Genomic DNA, 23,092 nt, shown 5'->3' on the forward strand with positions numbered 1-23,092 from the left:
CAAAGCTCCCCAACAGGGCTGGCCTGGAAGGTGACAACTGGGCCCCTCCCCCCCATTACTGAAGCTGTGAGTGCTCCAAGAAACAGAAAAAGCCCCCGCCCCCTGGTGACAGCCCACATCCCTAGGCGAGCAAACAAAGGGCCACTCAGATTCTCCCAGATCCCTCGCCCTTGTCACTACCCCGATACAAAACAGGGCTGGGGGTCACAGGCAACAGGAACCCCCAACTGGCTACCACAGCCCTGGGCTCCGGTGCCACCTGTGACCCAGGGCAAAGCACAACCCGCTTTGAAGGCGACCCTTCCTCAATGGATGGTTTGTGGAAGGGGGTGGGAGGGGCAGGCCACAGGGTGGAATGGGAAGAGAAGAGGCGAGACCCCTCTCCGCGCAGAGAAGCAGCCCTGTGAGAGAAGGGGGAGGGGGGACAGGAAGGAAGAAAGAGCGTTGCTCTCTCTCTCTCTCTCTCTCTCTCACTGTCCCCCTTCCCCGCCCCCAAACAGACAGGTGCCAGACAGCTTTGGCGAAAAAAACTAGTTTGCAAACACACTCCGACTTCTGGTAAGCTGCAAGCTCCGCTCCCTCTCTTGGCTCCACCTTCCGGGGCTAGGAGGGGGCTCTCGGGCAGTTCCCTGGGGCTGGGCATTTGGGAGCCGGGTTTGGGACGAGGAAAGGGGCCCGCGCCTGTCAGGAGCCGGCCCGACCTCGAGTCTTCAGCAGCTGCGCGGGTAGTAAGGACCCCACCCTCCGGACGCCCCCAGGCTCCCCTGGAAGGTGGCGGGGGGGGGGGGTCCTAAAACAGCTGGGCTGAGATCCCCCGAGGGCGCAACCCAACTCCCGCCCCCTGCCCCTCCCTACCCCTCAGCAGTCCGGGTGAAGCCGGAGCGCCCCCGAGTGGCCGGGTCGGAGCTGAGTCACCCAAGCGCCGGAGTCAGGGTGAGCGCGGGTGGCGGGGGCTTGGGGCGCCGCAGCCCCGCGAGGCGGAACCCAGCTTCTTCCCAAACCGCCAGAAGGTAAGCCCCAAGGCCGAACTTGAGCACTCGCCCCAGGGCGCCCCGCCCGCCCCTGGTCCTCCCGGGCCCCCACTCACCGCGGGTCCCGGGGGCGCCGCCGCCTTCACCGCGCGGCCGCGGCTGCCGGCGCTCCGGGCCGCCGGGGCATCCCCGGGCGCTCCCCTGCTCGGCCGGGCCCGCGGGCGCGGGACGGGCTCAGGGCGCTGCCCGCACGGCCAGGGCCAGCTCGCGGGCGCTCCGAGCCGCTCAGGGTCCGGTCCTCCTCCGGGGCCGGGCAGGCGGGCGACGGCGGCGGCTCGGGCTCCTCCCCCCGACCGAGGAGGGGCGGGTGCAGGGAGGGAAGTGGGGAGGCGAGGCGCGCGCTTCCTGGAGGGGCGAGCGCTCCCAACGGGCGTGGCGGGGGCGCTGTCCCGCCCGCCGCCCGCCTTTCCCCGCCTGCCTTTCCCCGCCCGCGGCGGGCGCGCCCTGGCACTCCGTGCTCTGGGCACCGCGGGGTCCGAATGTTCGAGGCCGGAATCCGAGGGTCCGATCGCACCGGGCTGGGACTCCGAGGATCAGAGCGCCGCTCGTTCGCACCCTGCCCAGGCCGGCGTCGCCGGAGCCACCGCACCTCGGAGGGCCGAGGGCTGAGCGCCGTGAGCTCGGGGGCCGCCGACGCGGGAACCGAGGGGTGGGCTCAGCCCGGGCCTGCGGGGTTCCCAGAGCGTCGCCTGCGGCCTTGACCCAAGGGTCGGTGGGCTCCGCACCGCGCCCTCGGGGACACACCACCGGGCTCGGTGCTGGGCGGCACTGGGCAGCGCCAGAACCGCGGTGCTCGCTTTTCTCTTCTCTCTCCCTTTTTATCTATCGTAAAAGAGCTCAGCATTTTCTTGCCACCAGAGGCTGGGAAGATGACACATATTTCTCTGACAAATAAGATAAAGACAGTTTGAACAGCACCTGGAGCTTGTCACCCAGAGGGCAATTAGGCGGGTCCTTGAGGCCCCAGCGCTGAAAACCCCTCCTCCGAAGGCCTCCTTACCCTGGAAAAGGCATCAATTTAACGATGCCGCTGTAGCGGTAGCTGTAGTCGGGCGTCCATGATGGAGGCCCCTCGAGGGTATGTGGTCTACCCTCCCCCCTAATTCAGTGTCCCAGGCAACGGAGCCTCATTTGACCAGATTGTGGGGGAGGAAGCTGTCCCAAGACCACAAGGCCATGTCCCTTGGCCCTGCGCTTGGAGAGCAAACTCACAGCGCTTGGGTTGTGGGTTTTGCACTTCAGGCAGTTGTGGGTTAACCTGGAGACTCACACTGCAGACTGCCTTCACATCTGAGTCACAGGCACTTTGCTGCCTTACAGGGGCAGCCACTGAAGAGCCTCAGGGCTCTGAGCTTTGTCCTCTGCCTGCCTGTCCCCCCTCTGTCCTGCCTTTCTACAAGCTCTTCTGTCTTTCCTCCACCCAAAGTCTTAAAAGCCCTCTGCCCAGTTATGGGGCAAACCAATCTGTGGGTGTTCTTAGGCCCAGCGCCAGCCCATTCCCTCCAGGGCCTTGCCTGGCCCCCAGAACCTCTCTCCTCTCCTTGTGCTGAAGCAGGAGGACCAGGCACTGAGATGCCCAATGGTGAGCCCAGGCAGGCTCCCTCCCCTCAAGTTGCTCACCTCCCTCTACCCCTCCCACTCCTCCCACAAGGGGTGGGACTTGGGGAGGTAAGACCATGACCCAGGCAGCCATAGAACTGTATGAAAACTGCAAAGGTGGGAGGTGGGGAGGCCCAAAAGGCCCAGCTCAGGGAGCCTTCCTCTAAGAGACCCAGGGATAAGGGAGTCGGGCCAGCCCAGGGGCAAGAAGACCCCTGGCCAAGGGGACCGAGGATAAAGGCCAGGGCTCACAGCAGTTCCACTCCTGGGGGGGTCCTACCCAAGAGAGATGGAAACATGTCCACACAAAGACTTGGACCTGAAGGTCCACTGCAGCGTGAGTTAGAATAGCCAAAAAGTGGAAGCAACTCAAGGGTCCCTCGGCTAATGAACGGGCAGACATACCGCGGTCTGGCCATACAGTGGAACTGGACTCAGCCGTAGAAAGGTCCAATGGACATGCACATGGATAGGCTTGGAAGACCTCATGCTGAGTGAAAGGCAGAAGCCAGTCACAAGAGCCCACATAGTGTATGATTCCACTTCAGTGAGATGTCCACACCAGACAAATCCTCAGAGGCGGAAGGCAGATGACTGGTTGCCTGGGGCTGGAGGGGAGAATGGGGAGTGAGTGCTGTTGGTCCCGGGTTTCTTGGGGGATGATTTAAAATGTTCTAAAATGGACTTGTATCCTTTGGAGGGGTGAACGCTATAGTGTGTGACTCACATCTCCGCAAAACTAAGAAAAAGTCAAGGATCTGGAGAGCCCAGGGGTCTGTGGCTTTGGTCCGAGTGCCCACTGTGAGCCAGTCCTGCACGCCACCCTCGACAGGAAGTTGCTTCTGCAGGATGTTGGAGGAAGTCTTTCCTCACCCTGGCAGAGATCTCCCTGCACCCGCGGGAGGCCTGAACTTCCCTAAATAGGCCCCTGTGTGCGCGCTCTCGTACAGCACCTGCCGCCTGGATATTTATTGCCACAGCCCCGGCCGTCTAGACAAACAGATCAGAATAACCCGCGCTGCCTGCACTCTTCAGCGTGCCTGTGAATGAAAGACACTTGAAGGAGCGCCACCCGTGTACCGGGCACCAACTGGCCTTCGGGGTGTGGGTGGGGTGATGTTGGAGGGCGATCTAGTTATTGCTCACACACCACCCCAACCTTAACTGTCCTGGTTCTGGGGGCCAGCTGGGCCCTTGCTCAGAACTGTCTCAAACAGTTGCAGCCAGGCGATGACAGGGGCTGGGGGTCCCTGGAAGGTTTCCTCACACGTGTCCTGCCCCTGGCGCCTCCTGGCAGCCAGGATGCCTACCTTGGCCCAGGCCTCCTCGTAGCCTGGGCTCTGGGTCCCCACTGTGGAGAGGAGAACCAGGTGGAAACCCGAGGACCTAGCTTCGCAAGTCACAGATGGTCACTTCTGTCATCACCACTCCAGAGACCCTGCTGCTGCTTGGTGAGAGGAGTGTCCCTGTCACATTGTGGGAAGGGAGATACTGCAGTGGCCATTTTGGAAGATGCCATCTGCCACAAGGGTTAATATGGAGTTGGATCAGTGATGGCAACGTCCCCTCAAGGATTCCTCCTGTTAGAGTCAGCTCGGCTGATTCCAGTGCCCAACTTCAGGCGCTGCCGACTCACGGCCCAGGGTTTGAATCCCACCCCTTCCAGTTCCTGCCTGGGTGAGAAATTCTCACAGTCCTCTGGGCCCCAGCTTCCTCCTCCGTAACAGAAAAGGGTAGATTTAGTGCCTGCTTCAAGAGCGACTGTGGGAATCCAGCGGGGTCCCGACTGCTGTGGCTAGCCCGGCACCAGGTGTGGCGGGGCAGCAGGCTCCCACGTCGTCACTGCTGTTTTTGAGTTCCAGGGTGGCAAGTCTGTCTAGTGCCAGCAGCCCCTCTTCCAGGGTCAAGGTGCCCTGGCCACCCCAACCCCTCCAGTCAGCCCCAGACACCTCCATCAGCCTGAACCTTGCTCTGGACGTCCATGGGTGGAGGTGGGGTCAGGGGCCCCACTTGGCCTGTGCTCTGGTCTTGAAGGCTCCTCTTCTGTGCGCTCCTCCTCGGGGCAGAGGCCGGCTTCTGGGCGGCCAGGAAGGGCTAGGGCTTGTGCGGGAGGAGTAATAAGGGGCAGCGTCCAGGGGCGGAGGGTGAGGAAGGGCTACGGCTCTGAGGGCTGGGAGACACATGGGTGGGTGTGGGGTGCTGCATGGGCTGGCTGGGGTGGGGGAGGGATTCGAGGAAGGCCAGGTTTGGGAGGGGGCGCTTCCTGAGCCCGACCCTGGGAGGATCTGGACCAAACCAGCTGCCACAAGGTGTTTTCCAGGAAGCTCTGTTGTGTTACAAGGGTGTGTCTGGCTTTGTCTAAGGCCACCATCCTCAGTCCTGGCCTTACTCATTCAGGGGTGAAGCTGGGGGCAGAAGCAGGGCCAGGAAAGGCACACAGCGCTCCCACCTTCCCCAGCACCCTGCTCTCTTAGGAGCACGCCAACCCACAAACTGGTTGGGTCCCCAGCCTGGACCACCTTGACATCTCCCTGTCCTTGCTCTGGGGATGAAATCTGAGCTCCACAGAGCACCGGCTGTGTGATTTCGGGCAAGTCTTGTCCCCCTCTGGGCCTTCATTGCCTCATCCGTGGAAACAGGGGAGATTGTCGCTCAGGTTGCGGCTGTGGGTCTAGCGGAAGTCACAGGCGGTGAACTATAACCAAGCGAGGTAGGTGAGGGGAGTTCAGAAGCCTCCCCGAGGAAGCGCAGAGAGTAACCAACCGGAAGGCCATCTTTGAGCTGGAAAAAATAGGGCCTTGTGCCTTGCCCCATTTTGCCCAGTTCACACCGTACAGGGGAGGGAACTTGGGGGATTGCGAGTCTCAAAATTTGAGATTCAAAGAACGACCCTGACCTCTGCGGACTGTGCACACCCCCTGGCCTGGAGCTTCTGGTGGGTGCTGTGTTCCTTCCTCGGTTGGGACTGCCCAGACATACCACTGTCAGGCTTTGAGGGGCTCACTCTCCAGTCTTGGGCAAGAACAGGGGGAGGGGGTACAACCACCCCTCGGTGTGAAGGTGCACACTGAGGGCCCACGGTCACCTGGGCATCATTTCTCATCTCCCTGGGAAGGGGAGAGAGAATTTTGGGTTCTTTGTGGATCTTCTACCTGTTCATCCCCTTTCCCTCAACTAGGCTGATGGTCTCACTTGGTACCAGGTATGCCTTGCCCCTGACCCTGTAAGGGTGGCTCAGCACAGGTGTGGGTGCTTGGCACTTGGCCAGAGGACTTTGTCCTCACTCGTGGCAGGGAATCAGGGACAACGTGTGAGCTGGCAAAGGTCAAGGCTAAGCCTTCCAGGTGAGCCATTAGCAGGCTGAGACATCCCAGGGTCCTAGGCCAGGTGGGAACATAACATCATCACCGCCTAACTTCCAGCTGGGTCCAAAGGCGAAAGAAATTATCTCAGGAATTGCCAGTGGGCCAGCCTGCCCTCTAGTGGTGCTTAGCTGTAACTGCACTTTTCTTGTCCACTTTTCACAATGCCCCGCAGCTTTGGAGGAAGGTGTCCCTGAGATCCCCGGGCAGGTGACCAGGAGGGGGTGCCGTTCTTCCCACATTTCAAGCATCTTTCCATCTCACCTGATATTGAACCCTAGAGGAATGGGGGGGACTGGCTTGTAAGCTACCTTTCATACCAGGGACTTTGCATAGCTTGCTTCCTTGACCCCTCTAAAAGTCCTGAGGGCTGGGGACTATTACTAACTCATGTACAGAAATAACTTACCCTGGCTTTGAAAACAGGCAGCAAGGGGTCATGTCATAGTCCATTCTGTGCCCATCTGACTTTTCAAAGTTATGTTTCTAATGCCCCACCTGCTGGTTGAAACCTGAGCCAGAGGTTTCTAGCCTTTGGCAAGAACAAGGCGAGCCACAAATGGGGAATATTGGGGAGTGGTGGGGACTATGGAAAACTGAGGGATCTCTGGCACATCTAAAAGGCACAGTCATATTAGTCCAGCAGGTTACCCTTGGGTGGAAATGCTGGCCTAGCCCCTAAGAGGCTAGTTCTGAAAGATCCTGAAAATCTGGATTTGTATGTAAAAGTTCTCAATTTTAAATATGGCAATTCAGAAAAAGAGTTTAAATATAGCGGAGTCGAAGGAGTCTTCTAACACAGCGAGCTTCTATAACATCCTCACGGGGCAGGTGAGATCCAGAGGAGATGATGTGCTCGTGATCACATGACCACACAGGGAGAGAGCATGACCTTGACCCCCATCTTCTGATTCCTGCTCCGTGCCCCACTGTCTGCTCTGCCCTCTGGGCCACAGAGCAGGAAGTGAACCACGTCCAGTTCAGTGATTCGGTGGGACACGCCGGACTCAGACCAGAGGCTGGGAAACCATGTTTATTGGTTGCACTTGACTTACAGTGTAAGTGGCAGGGACACCCCTGTGCCCTCCTGGAAGTAACAATAACAGTGTGAGCCCCGGGAGCTCTCCTGGGTCCCCTGAGGTAGTGGCTGTGCCTCACCCCTTGCCCCTTACACCAGCTTCGTCCTGTACACAGGGCAGCCTGGACCCGTCCATTCCCCAGGCCAAGCTGGCTCCCCCAGACCTGGACCGATACATAGTCCTTATAGGCCAACATGTAAGGGGAGGGGGTGACCAGTTTACAGATGGGCAAACTGAGGCTTGAGGCAGGAGGGGACTTATCCACAAGCCTCATGGCTGAGTCCCCAGCTTGGCCCAGAGGCTTGGTCCTTGGGCCACTGGGCTGGTCCGGGTTCAGACACTTCCCCCATCCAAATTCTGGGCGGAAGATATTCTCTGGCTTAGCTGCTCTGGAAATGCAATCTGTACACACATACTTGGTTTAACAAAAGTAATAAATTAGATCTTGGACCAGCCTCTGGCCAGCCACGTGTCACATGACATGGACATTTGTCAGGTACGGCCTGCCACATGTGGTGCTAGGACCCGTGACACTGACCTACAGGCCACACTGCAAGCTCCATGTAATGTCACATGGGACTCTGCCACACGTGACCTTCTGTGCCACGCATCATGTCACACACAACCTCGTGCCCCATGTCCGTATTGGCTACACCTGTCCCTCAGGATGCAGGCTGGTCTATTGGCCGCACTAGGCTCCTGTGTCCCAGAAAAGTCCTCCCTGAATACTGTAACTGGACAGACGTGTCCCTCCTGGGGCCAGGTGCAGGGACACCCAGCTGAGGTTCCTTCTGAGCGGAGCCCTCTGTCCCGGCACGGGGAAGTTGGCATCACTTGGCTGGATTCAAAGTGTCTTGAGGTGACCACATCAAGAGCCCCGAGGAGCCTGTGGCTGGTTGGGGAAGAAAGCAAAGTCCAGCCTGGGCTCGTGGCTCTGCAGACGGTGGGCTGCATCAGGCGGGATGTGGTTATTCCAGAGCCTGCAGGACGGAGACACGGACACTCAGCGCTCATCCTCTGGTCTCTGCCCTCAGCCTTGTCTACAGAAGGGGAGGTCGGGGCCTCAGGGGAGGAGCTGTGCCCGGAGGTACCAGCAGGGCGGCCCTACGGAGGTGGTGGTCCCCACGCCCACCCGACTTCTTCCACCCCCTCTCCTTCCCTGACAGCCAGTGACCCAGCCGGTCCCACTCACATGACACAGTGCCAAACAGGGAAAAGCTCCCTTTCCTGAAGACACTCGACTTCCATCGCCTGACATTGTCACCATGTATTGATTTTTACAGAACAAACGCACTGCTATCTACTGCAAACCTTACACGCCCGTGGAGTGAACCTGCGCCTCAGCCGCAATGTCCTGTGCCATGTGCAGCCGCCTGGGGCGCCTCTGGTGAAGGCTGCCGTGGCAGGTGCTGCCCCTGCGCCAGGGGTTGCATGCAGCGCTTTACACAACCATTTAGTCCTCACAGCAGCTCTCTGAGGGAGATATTCTCCTTATCCCCATTTCATAGATGAGGACACTGAGGCTCAGAGAAGTTCAGATACTGATGCAGCGTCACACAGACAGCAGAGCTGGGGTGTGACCCGGGTCTGCCCGCTGCCACATTCTTGGTGGGCGTGTCCAAGTCTCATTGATAATCCCCAGCCCTGGTCCTGTCTCTGTCTACAGGGCATCCCCTCACCCTTTGTAAGGGTCAGTGAGGTCTCCCAGCACCCCCCATTCCTGTCCCTGCAAGCCCGTTACCGGATGACTTGGATGCCAGATCCGTGCGCCAGCCCTTCAGCCAGGAGCCCGGCTCCGTACGCTGTGATCCGATTCTTCTCCAGGCTTGCCGATGCACCGCAGAGGAGGGGAAAGTCAGAGACTGGCATAAGATGTGGGTGGGGGGAGGCTTCCGTAGGTCCCTTCCCCTGGCCAAGATGCTCAGAGAACCCAACAGACTCAGTATAATAGGAAAGCAGAAGGCTGGGACCCAGGGAGAGCTAAGCTGGGCAGCAGCTTGGAGAGGACGGTGGCAGGCGAGTCAAGGAGAGCTTCCTGCGAGGCAGGGACCTGACCCAGTGGCCTCTGGGCTTTCCCCCGGACGCAGGCCCCCTGTGGCCCTCCCCGCCCTCTCCCGGCCTCCCACAAGGTGGCCCTCATACTCCAATCTCTTCAGCCGGTTCATCCGTGGCAGGACCTGGGCCAGTTCGGCAGCTGCCTCGTCCCCAAGCAGATTCCAGGACAGCCTGTGGGGCAGGGGCTGGAGGTCAGCCCGAGGGGGGCAGGGAGGTGGACGGGTGAAGACAAGGCAGCAGGTGGAGAGGACTGGGGCCGACGGAGGGGTGGTGGTGCCCACAGGTACGAGAGAGGTGCCCGATGGGGTGCGTGTGTGCCCTGAAGACTTCTCTGGGGGCAGGGGGGCTCTCAAGCTGATGCCGAGCTGGTCAGCCCTCAAGAACCCCGACAGCGTAGGGCCTGGGTCTCCTGGGAGCTCGGAATGCTCAGTTTGCCGAAACAACGTCATCACGGGTCAGGCGTGTGCCTCCATGGTGACTCGTCACGTCCACGCACCTCATATCACTATTTGTTTCACATTTTTCCTTAAATCGGTTCTCCCCTCCTGTTTTTTAACTTGAAGAAATTAATCTGAGGGAACATTTAGCACTACTATCAACAGAAAACCCATGTTGAGGACCCGAAATAGAGGGTAGTTACAAGGAAAAGCACAGGGCAAACCACAGTATTAACTTCTCGCTGGAACCTGCATCCTCCCTGAGCCGCTGAGCCTGTGGCCTGCCCCCTGCTGGCTAAAGAGGGAGACTCCCCGGTGTCTGGTGTTCAGGAAGAGTTAGCATGGATGGGAGACTTCCTCTTTGGTGTCAAGTCATGAGAAGCATTAAAATCTTTAGGGTGCAAACCTAAAATTTCACTGTGCCCTGTGCTTTAGGAAATAATGTTTTCCTTGTATACAGTAGCCAGGGTCCCAGGCTAATTTACCCACGAGGCCATGCAGCAAGGCCCCAAGGTTGATCGGAGCGCCTTTCACTGCCAAGGGCAGGGGATGGGGTCAAGGCCAGTGGGCAGGTGGGGGCCTGCTGGCTTCAGCCATCCTTCACAACCAACAGGTGCTTTGTAAATCAAAGCTCCATAAACCAGGCGAGGTGGTCTATCCAGCCACCTCCCAAAGGGAAGGTCAGGGGCAAAGGGCTTTTTAGAGACTGTCTGGTTCATGTCCCCTCCTGCCACTCCCCAGGTGGGGACACAGGCGAGAGGCTGTGTGACTTGGCCCAGCTTCCCTCTCAGCCCAAGTGTGAACACTTCCTTGAGAGACTTCTGCAAGAAAGACCTTCCCCACTTAGAAACGGGAGGCCCCCTGGGGGCCAAGGACCGGTTCCAGGCTGAGCAGCAGGCTATGGCCCAGCCACGGATGCCAGCAGCTCGCAGAACTCACAGGATCTCTTCCAGCGCTGGGCAGAGGGCGAGGCCGGCGGCAAGGGGCTTGGCAGCCTGGTTGTCAATCTCACAGGAAACCAGGCTGGGGAAGGGGTCAGAGAGAGGTGTCTGAGGCCAGGGCTCCTCCAGAGTTCCCCTGTCCCCACACTCTGAGTGTCAAGGAGGGCTGGCCCTCTACCCTCAGCCCCAGCTCCCTGAGTGGGCGAGAGGCTGCTTACTCGATTTGCCTGAGCAGCGGAAGCCCCCGACAGAGGTGCGGCACCTGTCCTGCCAGGCTGTTCTCTGCCAGGCTGCAGGGAAGAGAGACGCCTGTGAGCAGAGCTCCCGCCAACCACCTTAGGCCCCCCCCGCCCAGGTTCCACCGCTCCTGCTCACCTGATCTCTTCCAGGTGTGGGCACCCATCCAGGGCCTGGCCCAGGCTCAGCGCCCCCTTGGGGCCCAGACGGCTGGACTGCAGGCTGGGGAGAGGGGAGAGGGTGGGAGGAGTCTTGGGGAACCAGATGTGGGGGTTGGGGGGCTGGATCCCCCACTCACAGCCTTGTCTCAGGCTGTACTGCCAGAGCTTAGATGGTCTCTGGGTGATGGCCAAGCCTCCTCCCCACCCACCTGGGGCCTGACTCACCCATGGGGGATCAAGAGCCCTGGCTTGGGAGTCAGCTCCCAAGTTCAAGGCCTGGCTCTTCCATGTGTTAGCAAGGTAAGCCCTCCACACCTCTCGGGCCTTCAGTTCTGCTGCCTGGAAATGCAGCAGCTAGAAAACCCGGCCCCACAGGGCTGCTGTGAAGACGCCAATGAGACCAGGGACGAATACTGTTATGGTGCTGGGGCCATGCTGCTTAGCGCTCGCTTCCTGCCTCGCCCTTTGCCGAAGCTTGCTTGCTCCCCCTCAGAGATGGGATCAGGGCATGCTGAGCTGGGATCATTGTAGTGTTAAAGATGCGGAAACTGCAACTCTGACTCTGAGGGCAGACCTTGGCCATGGGCACACGGGCTGGTGGCCAAGCCGGGACTAGGCTGTGGCTCCTGATCTCCCTGCCCCAGAACACACTTGTTTGCCCAAAGCCAGGGCAGCTCAACCGACAGGCCCCTTGACCCCTAAGTGCTCAGGAGAAATCCTGTTCAGATAGCACACACCACAGGGAGGGGACACTCACTGTAGGACTCTCAGGTGCTGGGGCAGCCCCTGGGCCAGCCCCAGGGCTGTGAGGTCCCCCAGGGGGTTGTAGCCAAGCCTGGAGGGAAACAGGGGAAGAGGCTGTGCACCGGGCTGGCTCACTCCAGTCCCTTGCCCTGTGACAGCTGGGCTGTGGGGACACTCACATCAGCTCCTCCAGGTGCTTGCAAAGGGCGAGGGACTCTGCCAACTGCACTCCCCCTGTCGGGCTAATGCCATTCGCTGAGAGGCTGAGAAAGGGGCAGATATTGGACCCTTGGCCCCCGTTTTCCCCACCCCTCACAGCTGGGGGGCCCTAGGACACAGCAGCCCCTCCACCCACCCTCCCAGCCTGATGGGGCAGAAAAGCCCGGAGAGGGTCAGGGGCTGGGCACTGAAGTTAAGGGAGGAATGGCACCTCAGACCAGGAGTGGCCACAGAGGGCCCCCGTCCATAGGGCTGGCCACTCACTCTATCTTCCGGAGCTCAGGCAGCGTGGGCAGGATGGCGGCTATATGCTGGGCACCCATGTCTCCGATCTGGTTGTGGCTCAAGCTTGGAGAGAGGACAGCAGGACTGGAACCATCAGCCTGCCACCTGTCTCGTCTGGTCCACATCCCCTTCCCAGACCAGGGAGAGGCTGAAGTCCAGAGAAAGGCGTTGGCTCATGCTGATAAAGTCCCCTCACACTGTGTTGGGTGACGACTCCAAACTCTTAAGATGTTCTGCCTGATGTCTGCCCTTAGTCCCTCTTGCTGCAATCAACACTCACATCCTGTCTTTGTGTCTGCAAGGTTCTACGTCTGGGGTTATAGTGTAGGAGTGGGGGAAGGGGACGGGTGTCACTAATAAGTGAAGAGTGTCTTCAAGAAGCCCCTTGCTTTGGTCATCGCCCCTTACTAAAGTTGTCCTGGGCCTGGGGGAGGGACCGGCAACTCACCCCAGTTCCTCCAAGCTGGTGGCAGCTCTCAGAGCCTGGGAAAGGTGGTAGCAGCCGATGTCACCGATGTCGTTCCTACTCAGGCTGGAGAAGCCGGGAAGAAGCGAGAGGCCCCCATTAGGAGTAGAGGGCTTCGTGGGTGCTGTGCTAAGAATGCTACAGCTTGCAAAGCCTTTACGTATGCCCGTCACAGAACTTTGGGGGGAAAAAGGACAGGCGAAGTGCCATGATGGTACCCAATGTCCAGGTGAGAAAACAGAGGCCTGGGAAGGAGCTGTGATGGGTTTAAAGAGTCTCGGTAATTCTCAGGCCTGGGGGAAGTGCACACCCAGGGCCTCTGGCCTGGGAGGCAAGGCCACGTGTTTTGGTCAGGGGTCACCAGGCCAGCTCGACTGAATGCCGGTTGCACGTGGGCCCCACAGTTCAGGTAAGGGGTGTCTGGTCTCCAGGCATCTTTTTCTAATCTGTGCAAATGGTGGGCTTTCCCTGAAACCCAGTGATTGCCCCTTCTGAGCCTGCCTCTGTGAGTGGGGAAAAATAAAGCCTACGTAAGCCTAGCCCACGTTAAATATTTATCAGAGGGTTATTTCCTTTTGCAAATTAAACTTTAGCCAACTTCCTTCCGCTCAGTTGAATTATGGGTGAAATGACCTGCTCCCCCATGCTATGCTCCCCCAAAGCCTCTGACATCATTTCCTAAGCAAGCCGCCCTGCTATGGGGGAGGGGCAGGGCTCGGATGAAAGCAAAGCAACGCCTTGTGTTTCCTGGGTTTGTTTTTAGTTATCATATTTTATAGTTTGAAAAGTCACATGAAAAGAGTGCGTGATATTTGTTTATCAAAGTGGCCAGGGGCACAGGGGAGACTACCGAGGTTGCCAGATCCCAGTCTGGACCAGCGGTTTTCATCTTGTGTGCCACAAACAAAAATTTTTTTCAAGATTTTTTTTTATTGCCCTGGCTGGTGTGGCTCAGTGGGCTGAGTGGCAGCCTGCAAACCAAAGTATTGCTGGTTCGATTCCCAGTCAGGGCACGTGCCTGGGTTGCAGGCCAGGTCCCCAGTGTGGAGCGTACTGAGAGGCAGCCGCACACTGATGTTCCTCTCCCTCTCTTTCTCCCTCCCTTCCCCTCTCTCTAAAAATAAGAAAATAACAAATAAAAATAATTTATTTATTTTTAGAGAAAGGGAGCAAGGGAGAAAGAGAGGGAGAGTAACATGGACTGGTTGTCTCTTGCATGCTCCCAACTGGGGGACCTAGTCCACAACCCGGGCAAGTGCCCTGATGGGGAATTGAACCAGCAGGCTTTCAGCTCACAGGCTGACGCTCAGTCCATTGAGCCACCCTAGCCAGGGCTGCAAGAATTTTTAAAACATGCACTACCTGACTATACAGGCAGGGGCAGTGACCTATGTTCCCTTAGATTGTCAAACTGAAAAAATGACTGTTCAGTATACATGAATAAAAATTACACCTTTTCCCCCCAAATTGGGAACTTTTTTTTTTGCATGGGAACACGTTAGAGATGCCGGGTCCAGGCAACCCGACCCATGGAATCAGAAGTGCGAACCAGAGCCAGGGTGAACCTGAACGTGAAGCGTTGCTCTAGGACTTGGCCCCAACCCCCCAGGTCACTTTTGTAGCCAGGAGGAAGCTGGTGGCACTCAGGGGCAAGAGCTGTGGCACCCCCCTGGCAGGACATGGGGATGTCCCAAAGACAGTAGCACAGGGGGTCCTCAGGGAGGTGCCCCCAGTGCTTCCTTGGGCGGGGGTCCCAACAGAGCTGGGTCCTCCCCCTCACTCCCAGTGGGTCACGCAGTCACTCACCAGAGGCTCCGCAGGAGGGTCATGTGGCTCAGCGCTTCAGTGAGCACAGCCAGTGTGGAGACGCCCAGCGGGAAGTGGCTGAGGCTGCAGAAGGAGAGAGCAGAGAAGCCTTGGCATCCCTGGGGTTGGGCCCTGGGTGCAGACCGACGCCTCAGTGCTTAGCAATGCCCAGAGATGCCCGGGTCGGCCACTGCCATCTACCCAGCGGGAAAGACTCGGGCGCAGCAAAACTGCCGGGGAAACCCAGACGCCATTCCTCTGCACGGATGGGTCCGAAGACCATCCAAGCGGCAGTTCTATTTCTGAATCATGCTGGGCCCAGCTACTGATCAGGAATCACAGTGACCACACATCCAGTGTACCCTAGGGGCCAAGCCCTGCGCTCAGGGCAATTGAGAGGTGGGCCTGTCAGCACTCCCATTTCACAGGTGAGAAACACCGAGGTTCAGGCAGTTTCAAAGCTCCTTCAGGGTCACACACACAGTGTCAGCATCCGAAACAGAACCCGAGGTTGCAGGACTCCCATTCCTGGGCCCCAACATTGTGTTACTCATGGAGCCCCCCCTCCTCCAGGCCCCCAGACTGGGCAGGAAAGTCCTAACAGTAACAGCCAACACTTGTCTGGTGTGAACTCCGAGCCAGGCCCTGTTTCATAACATGTATTTATCGCACTTAATCCTTATGACCACCCTAGGAGAGAGGTGTGGCCATTATCCCCAAAGTTAAAATATGGAAAAAAGGAAAAAGAGGTTAAGTGACTCGCCTAAGCTCCCAACGGTAAGGGGTAGAACTGAAAGCTGATCACTGTCCTGGTTTGTCCAGAATCGAAGGTGTTCTAGAATGTGGGACTTTCGGCCCCAAGCACACCAGGGCAGTCGGTTGCCCTACCAAGTACTGAACCTGAAGGGTCGGGCCGGTTTTCCGACCTGCCAGACCCTTCCTGACTCAGGTGTCCCGACTTGCTGCATAGCTCACGACTTAATGGGAACTCTCTCCCATTGCGCACGATGGACACCCGGCACCAGCTGCAGCGGCCCGTGGTCAGACTGACCTTCCTGCACCTGGGAACAGCCCGGCCCTTTACCTACCCCATGGTCCGGACTCCCATCCTGAAAGCCTGAGGCAACCGCCCAGAAGAACACGAGACTGACCCTTCCCTCCTTCCCCCAGGACCCCTGCACTTTGCCCACCCAGACTCAGCCCACCTGCACCTGCAGCTTCAAATAAAGGCACTTGGAGCTGATCTTCCAGCTCCTCCTGTCTCTCTCTCATGGGCATTTCTAACAGAACCCAGGTGGGGTGGCCCCTGACCAGGTCCATGCCCCTAACCGGTTCGCTTTGGAGGGACAGGTGGCAGGGTGTGAGGGGAGCTGCGTGTCAGGGCGGAGACACCCAGAAATGGCAGGTCTGAAGCTGGAAGCGGCCTCTGCGCAGGTCTGTCCTGTTCACTGAAGCCCCTCTGTCTAGCTCAGGCCCAGCTCAGGGGCCCACTGAATGCACATTTGTCACACTCATGAGTGAACCAATGAATGGCCTCACCGGACCTCCAACCCTTCAAATGGAAGCTTCCAGAAGGTGGGGAGGCTGAGCAGAAAGGCAGGCACCAAGTGGGGAAGCCAAAGGAACAGTTCGGTGGGAAGACAAGCGAGCCTTGAGGTCAAAGTTCTCCCTCACACCGCCCCCTATCGCCGGGACAAAGAGGGCCGGAGTGGCAGAATCTCACTGGTCATTGGCAAAAAGACAGAAGGCTACTTTTAAACTGTACTCAAGTCAAATAAAACAATCTGGAAGAAAGTTCACCAACTGCTCTCTCACAGACGTTTCCCCAGGGGCGTTGCTCTCAGGGGATTCCACGCCCTCTGTTTCACATTTCTGTCATGACGGAACTTTTTATAACTTGTGTGTATTTTTGGTCCTCGGAAGACCTTAGAGATTAAAAGCAGAAGATGCCCCGTTAAATGTTCCATCTAGATGCTCTTAAGTCGGTGCAAGGCGGGGACCTGTCCTCTAGACAGAGGTTGTTTCCGGTGTTTCTAAGAATCCGGTGACTCCAAATTATAGGCGACTGTTAACCCCGAAAAACGATGCTGGGCAAACGGCAGCGGACATCTGTGGCTGTTTTTTCTGCCCAGATTCTGCTTCCCTGGGTTGTTAACAGCAGCCTGATATACCACTCCCTACTAAGCCCAGGTCACTGAGTGAGCCCGTGATCTGGATCTGGCCAATCAGAACTCGGTGTGCTCAGAGGCACAGTGATTGGAACGGGCATGTGACCCAGGCTCCTCCCGTGAGACTCAACCTGGGGCCTTCATTGTAGGTTCTGGGAGAAAGGTGCTCCCTCTCCAATGAGCCGGGGGAAAAAGCAGGCCTGTAGCGGCAGGACAGCCTGCCTGAGGCTGAAGTCAAGGTGGAGAGCTGGATCGAGCCAAATCTGAAGCCAGCTGCCTTGTCATTTTCAGTAACGTGAGCCAATACATGTCTGGCTTGGGTGGATTGGAGTGAATATTCGATTTGCTGGGACCAAGCATTTTCATAGCGGCCAAAGCCAGGTGAGGAAGTAAAAAGGAGGGCATTCAGCTCGCTGGGGTCCATTCAGGGATTGGACAGTTATTATTAGTATCATTTTCAATCCTCGCCCAAGGACACTTTTATTCATTGCTTCCAGAGAGAGAGAGAGAGAAGCATCGGTTGGTTGCATCCAATAGGCATCTGGACCTGGGATTGCATGTGCCCGTCACGGGGACTGTACACACCAGGACCCAGGATTGTGCCCACAACCCAGGCGTGTGCCCTGACTGGGAATCAAACCCGCAAGGTTTTGGTTACGGGATGGCGCTCCGACCAACGGAGCCACACTGGCCAGGGCAGACACTGGACAGTTTGTATTCACAAAAGATGCAAAGGTTCCTGGGCTTGCTCCCAACAGCGCCCCGCCCCGTCCCCACCCCACATTAACCACACCACTCACTCGAGCTTCTTCAGCCAGTACTTGTGTTCCAGGGCCCTCTTCAGCACCAAGGAGCCCTTCCCCTCGCCCAGCTGACTGTTAGACAAGCTGTCGGGGACCAAGCATGAAGTGAGGGTTAGACAGGCCAGCCCAGGCCCTGGAGCTGATCCTAGACCACCCCTCCTGTCTGGCCTCCAGGAGGGCACTCCTGTGTCCACCAGTGGGACTCTGGGGTCCTTGAGGAAGGGGACATGGCAGTCACCACGGACCCAGCTAAGAAATGATGCTTTGGATGAGGGCCGCAAAAGAGGAAGGCGGGGACAGGGGCACACGGGCACACACCCACAGTGATCTTTTTCTCCTGAGCTTTCCCTGCACCCCGACGTCCACAGCCACCCTGGGCAGAGAAGGGTGAGGGCCCGGAGAGGCACGGCTGTCTGCCCAGGGTCACTCTGAGGGACCGGTAAAGCTGGGGCCAAGGTCACAACACTCAGCCTTCCCCAGGCCACGCCCAGAGCTGCTGGACTCCGTCAGGGAGAAAAGTGATCTATTGACATCTACCCGCCCTCCCAACGCCCCCCTGTCCTCTCCACCCCTGGCCCTTCCCAGCCGCCTCCACCCCAAGACTCACTCCAGCTCCTCCAGTCGGTGACAGTGGCTCAGACCAGATGCCAGGTGGGCCTGGCCCTCAGGGCTCACACGGCTGGAGGCCAGCCTAGTGGGGGTCAAAGGGCAGCAGGTCAGGCAGGAGCTCTGAGTGTCATGGCAGAGGGCAGGGAAGTGGGTGGGAAGCGGTTCTTGGGGGACAGTGGGAGGGGCCTTCCTTTCTGCCCCCTCCCCGCCCCACATTAACCACACCACTCACTCGAGCTTCTTCAGCCAGTACTTGTCTTCCCGGGCCCTCTTCAGCACCAAGGAGCCCTTCCCCTCGCCCAGCTGACTGTTAGACAAGCTGTCGGGGACCAAGCATGAAGTGAGGGTTAGACAGGCCAGCCCAGGCCCTGGAGCTGATCCTAGACCACCCCTCCTGTCTGGCCTCCAGGAGGGCACTCCTGTGTCCACCAGTGGGACTCTGGGGTCCTTGAGGAAGGGGACATGGCAGTCACCACGGACCCAGCTAAGAAATGATGCTTTGGATGAGGGCCGCAAAAGAGGAAGGCGGGGACAGGGGCACACGGGCACACACCCACAGTGATCTTTTTCTCCTGAGCTTTCCCTGCACCCCGACGTCCACAGCCACCCTGGGCAGAGAAGGGTGAGGGCCCGGAGAGGCACGGCTGTCTGCCCAGGGTCACTCTGAGGGACCGGTAAAGCTGGGGCCAAGGTCACAACACTCAGCCTTCCCCAGGCCACGCCCAGAGCTGCTGGACTCCGTCAGGGAGAAAAGTGATCTATTGACATCTACCCGCCCTCCCAACGCCCCCCTGTCCTCTCCACCCCTGGCCCTTCCCAGCCGCCTCCACCCCAAGACTCACTCCAGCTCCTCCAGTCGGTGACAGTGGCTCAGACCAGATGCCAGGTGGGCCTGGCCCTCAGGGCTCACACGGCTGGAGGCCAGCCTAGTGGGGGTCAAAGGGCAGCAGGTCAGGCAGGAGCTCTGAGTGTCATGGCAGAGGGCAGGGAAGTGGGTGGGAAGCGGTTCTTGGGGGACAGTGGGAGGGGCCTTCCTTTCCTTCGTAAATCTCTCCCACCATGGGGACCATTAAATCAAGAGACAGGAGCATGGGCTAGCCGAGCATTTTCCTGCACGCCGGTCATTCCAGGGCGCAGCGGTGATGGTAGCAACACCACCACTGATGCCGCCATAATTGGGCATCACTGTAAAGTCTGGCTGGCCACTATCATGTTCCAGGAGCTCTGCGCCTTTATGTGAACAACAAAAAAAAGTAGCAAGTCCTGGAGAGCTGTTACAGATATACTGGCAGCCAGTCGGATTAACACGGAACTCAAAGCTAGAGAAATCCCATTTTGCAGCCATCGTTACTGTATCTGAGTTCAGGCAAGAGCTTCCCAAAGAATACCAACATTCCGTGGGGGAAAGTTTGAGGAAGAACAGGATGTTTACACAGTCTCAAAGTATTTCCGTAAAAGCGATGTGTTCATTAGGAAGGGGAAAGGAAGCAGCAGCTTGGCAAGTGAAGAAACCCGGCAGAAGCCGCCTTCCCCAGGGGACCAGTTAACATCCCCAGGAAAGGGACACACAGACGCCCGTGTGCCTTCAGACGTGACATGCCGAGAAGAGCACAGTGGTACGCCTGTGATATTCCTGCCCAACATGCAGAGCCTGAACCGAAGCGTGAGGAAGACGCCAGGCGCACGGGAGCGGAAGGACAATCTACAACACAACTGACATGTAGATGTCATGACAATATCGTGAAAGGCAGAGAAGGACGGAGGACCTGTTCCAAAGTGAGGGAGGCTAGAGAGAGATGACAGCTAAGTGCAGTGTGTGACCCCGGATGGAGTCCAGGACAGGGGGGAAATGCCAGGAACCACATTGTGGTGACCTTTGGCAACACTGCGCTATCAACGGTAGCCCAGTTGGACAACAGAATGTAACAGTTGTTTCCTCCATTTTATGCTTTCACTGGAATATGGGAGGGAGTGTCCTTGCTCTTAGGAAATCCACCGCAATATTAAGGGGTGAAGGGCATGGCCATGCAACCTACTTTCCAGTGGTTGGAAAGAAGAGGAAGAGGAAGGAAGGGAGGGTTGAGGGAGGCAGGACGGGGGCGGGGGGGGGGGGGGAAAAGAGCAAAGGAGAAAAAAAGGTTGACAGAGGATAAATTGGGGAAATGGTATATGGAAATTCTCAGTCTTCGTGTAACTTTTCTATTAGGTTGCAATTCTTTCCAAAAAAAATAAAGAAAAAGAAAAGAAAGGAAGGGTGTTACTTTCTTGCCGTGGGGCCGTGTCTATGAACGCACCCCCCGATGCCTCTCCAGAGCTGAGTGCCAGCCCCAGCCCACAGGGTTTGGATACCCAGTTCCTGAGCTCAGGCCTGAGAACTGGTGTGTGGGGGCAGGGCGGGGCAGGGCGGGCCGAGTGACTGTCTTGTTTACATACCTGAATTGCCTCAGCTCGGACAGGGACAGCAAGCTTTGCAGCAGCTGGGAGCCAGCCGTGCAGATGTTTACCTGCGACAAGCTGGAAAGAGCCAAGCACATCCCAGAGGATCAGGGTGGATGACCTCCGGGATCATCAATCGCATAGAGGTGGGGAGGCCAAGAAAGGGCAAAGGACCACCCAAGAGCTGCCAGAGGGGCAGCGCTCCCCTGTGCCACCCCGGGGCTGTCCCCACTGGCCAAGTGCTATTCTCTCCTACAGAGGGAAGAATGCTCCAGGGTCTGGCACTGCCCCGGGCTCTGCTCACCCCCATGCTGGCCTGGCCAGCCTCTCACATGTGGCCAGGAGTGGGCACTGAGGTAGCCCCGAGAACACAGGGCCCCAGATAGTTTCAGGGCACTGACCTGAGCCGCTGCAGCCAGGTGCACGTGTCCATCAGCTGCCTGGTGAGAAGGCTGTGGTGGGTGTCCAGGTCACAGTGAGCCAGCCTGGAGGGGGATGGGGAGGCAGCATTCTGCACAGCTGGATCAGCATTAGGGACTCAGGCCCTGCCTGTGGAGACCTTACCTTCAGGGAGTATGTGAATGCGAACTAAACACAGCCTCATGAGATACTATTCAATTGTGGGAGTGCTGTGCAGGAGGGGTGCACACGGGGACCTGGCCTGGCCATGCAGGTTGCTCACCGCACACGGGGACCTGGCCCCGGAGGTGAGCTGGGGCTGAGATCCAGCTGTGGGCCATTCCCTAGACTGCATACTACAGGGCTGCCTTCCTCCCAAAGGGAGGACTTGATTAAGACTTGGGGTTCAGAGGGGCCTCCCTGAGGTGGTAGTATTTAACCTGAGACCTGAAGGATGAGGGGGAGTTAGCCAATTGAAGAAGGCAGGAGAGGGGAAGAGAGGAGAGAACATTCTGGGCAGGGAACAGCATATGCAAGGGCCCTGAAGTCCGCAGGAGCAAGGTGGTCTTCGAGGAACTACATTCTGGTAGCGAGGACTGGGGCTGAGTCTGGGGCTCGGGGTGGGAATGGACGGTGTGGAGAGGGGGATGAAACCAGACCTCACGGGCCTTGTAGGCACTTGGGGCATCAAAGGACTCTCTGAGCAGGGGCATGGTGCTCAGAAGCAGCAGTCCCCACCCCATCACCAGGCACTCCCTTGGAGCCCCAGGTGCTGGGTCTCACCTGAGGGCCACGGCCTCTGGGTTCTCCTGCCGAGGAAATCTCAGCTGGATGCAGAGCTGCTGCTGGGTCTCGGAGACACTGAGGAGGGAAGACGTAGCCGGTGTGAGGCTCCCGGGCTGGCTGAGCTGGAATCCAAGGTGCTCAGCTGGCTGGGCCTGAGCTCCCAGATCCTGTCACCTCTGGTCACTGAGCCACGATGGGTGTTATTGTAACCCAGGGGCCACTTCTGGGCAACCAGTGTGGAGGCCCAGCCACGTCACTGGGATCCAGCAGCCCTTTGCCTGCATCTGGGGCCGTTTTCCTCCTTCTGGCCCCGCAGCCTGACTATTGCACAAGTCTCAACACGCACGTGTCGCTGTCACATGTGCCCCCAAAGCACCTGCCATCTTGGGGACCCAGAGATCTCACAGGACAAGAGACTGATGTCTAGAGGAGGGCAGGTCCCAACAGTCACGAGAAGGTGAAGAACTCAGGGGGCCTCCTCTCTGGACTCACCTAATCTCGGTGACGTTGCCCGAGGCCTGGGCGCAGACTCGATGCAGGGTGAGCAGCCCGGCTCTGCCCATCCACCGCTCCTCCACCCTGTCACAAGAGTGGACACAGATAAAGGCCCCCTCGCAGAAGCAGCGGGAGGGAGGACAGTGCCGAGGGAGTCCTAGAGGCTTTTGTATAAAATTATACAACCAGGCATAAGTATAACATGAAACAAACATTCCCATTCCAATAGTTATTGCAACAATCCAAACAGCAAATGTCATTTCTGTAACAACACTTTTTAGATTAAACAAAAGGTCTATACCATGTTACACTGCAAAGAGAAGGAATAAAACTGTATAAAAGATGACTCCAATTTCCTATTTGAAAAAGGGGACACATTTAAAATATATGTGGAAAAGAAAGAGAGAAGAGAGGAAAATATATTAAATGTTAATGGCAGCTGTTTAGATGGTGGCATTCTCATGATGGTCTTTACTTTATTTCCCCTTCAGTTTTCAATATTTGGGGGACTTTCTAAATGTGTACCTGTTAACTCAGATGCAGGAAAAGAGCTGTTTAAAATATTCCTACTTCTGAAGTGATACTGTATTTGTTTTCAAAGTCCTAGTTTCTTCTTAGGCTCTTACGGACTTTTCCACAAATGTTTACAATTAATATATATTACTTTTATTGTATTTTTAAAAAATATTTTATTTCTTTTTTTTTATTTTTAGAGAGAGGGGAAGGGAAGGAGAAAGAGAGGGAGAGAAACATCAATGTGTGGTTGCCTCTCATGAGTCCCCTGCTGGGAACTGGCCTGCAACCCAGGCACATGCCCTGACTGGGGATTGAACCACAACACTTTGGTTCACAGCCCGCGCTCAATCCACTGAGCCACACCAGCCAGGGCTATATGTTACTTTTAGAGTAAGAAAAGTTTTATTGTAACATGTCATTCTGGGTGATCCAGCAATTCTGGGTACACACCCAAAAGA

At 57.5% G+C, this 23,092-nt stretch overlaps 2 protein-coding genes across 11 annotated transcripts in view; both read right to left on the minus strand.

The window, feature by feature from the left end:
- CPNE2 (copine 2) overlaps positions 1 to 1,329 on the minus strand; it is a 39,211-nt gene extending 37,882 nt beyond the window's left edge. The window contains exon 1 of the mRNA XM_037041659.1: positions 1,088 to 1,329. The gene's annotated coding sequence lies outside the window, so the exon portion shown is untranslated. The remainder of the gene's footprint in view (positions 1 to 1,087) is intronic.
- Positions 1,330 to 7,005: 5,676 nt separating this feature from the next.
- Positions 7,006 to 23,092, minus strand: part of NLRC5 (NLR family CARD domain containing 5) — a 57,306-nt gene continuing 41,219 nt past the window's right edge. For 9 of the 10 annotated variants that reach the window (XM_037041667.1, XM_037041663.1, XM_037041665.1 and 6 more), the window contains 17 exons: positions 22,116 to 22,202; positions 21,621 to 21,698; positions 20,840 to 20,923; positions 20,436 to 20,516; positions 18,845 to 18,928; positions 18,235 to 18,321; positions 14,423 to 14,506; positions 12,599 to 12,682; positions 12,130 to 12,213; positions 11,826 to 11,909; positions 11,660 to 11,737; positions 10,880 to 10,963; positions 10,723 to 10,794; positions 10,503 to 10,586; positions 9,214 to 9,297; positions 8,813 to 8,896; positions 7,006 to 8,051 (listed from right to left, as the gene is read on the minus strand). In XM_037041667.1, the coding sequence (XP_036897562.1) occupies positions 7,940 to 8,051; positions 8,813 to 8,896; positions 9,214 to 9,297; positions 10,503 to 10,586; positions 10,723 to 10,794; positions 10,880 to 10,963; positions 11,660 to 11,737; positions 11,826 to 11,909; positions 12,130 to 12,213; positions 12,599 to 12,682; positions 14,423 to 14,506; positions 18,235 to 18,321; positions 18,845 to 18,928; positions 20,436 to 20,516; positions 20,840 to 20,923; positions 21,621 to 21,698; positions 22,116 to 22,202 (1,435 nt within the window). In that variant the 3' untranslated portion in view covers positions 7,006 to 7,939. Of the gene's footprint in view, positions 8,052 to 8,812; positions 8,897 to 9,213; positions 9,298 to 10,502; positions 10,587 to 10,722; positions 10,795 to 10,879; positions 10,964 to 11,659; positions 11,738 to 11,825; positions 11,910 to 12,129; positions 12,214 to 12,598; positions 12,683 to 14,422; positions 14,507 to 18,234; positions 18,322 to 18,844; positions 18,929 to 20,435; positions 20,517 to 20,839; positions 20,924 to 21,620; positions 21,699 to 22,115; positions 22,203 to 23,092 lie in introns of those variants that run through there. The other variant, XR_005065822.1, reaches the window with a different exon arrangement.

This window comes from Sturnira hondurensis, unplaced genomic scaffold (genome assembly GCF_014824575.4).
Source record: "Sturnira hondurensis isolate 20B ecotype Veracruz unplaced genomic scaffold, ASM1482457v3 Scaffold0003090, whole genome shotgun sequence".
Lineage (NCBI taxonomy): Eukaryota > Metazoa > Chordata > Mammalia > Chiroptera > Phyllostomidae > Sturnira > Sturnira hondurensis.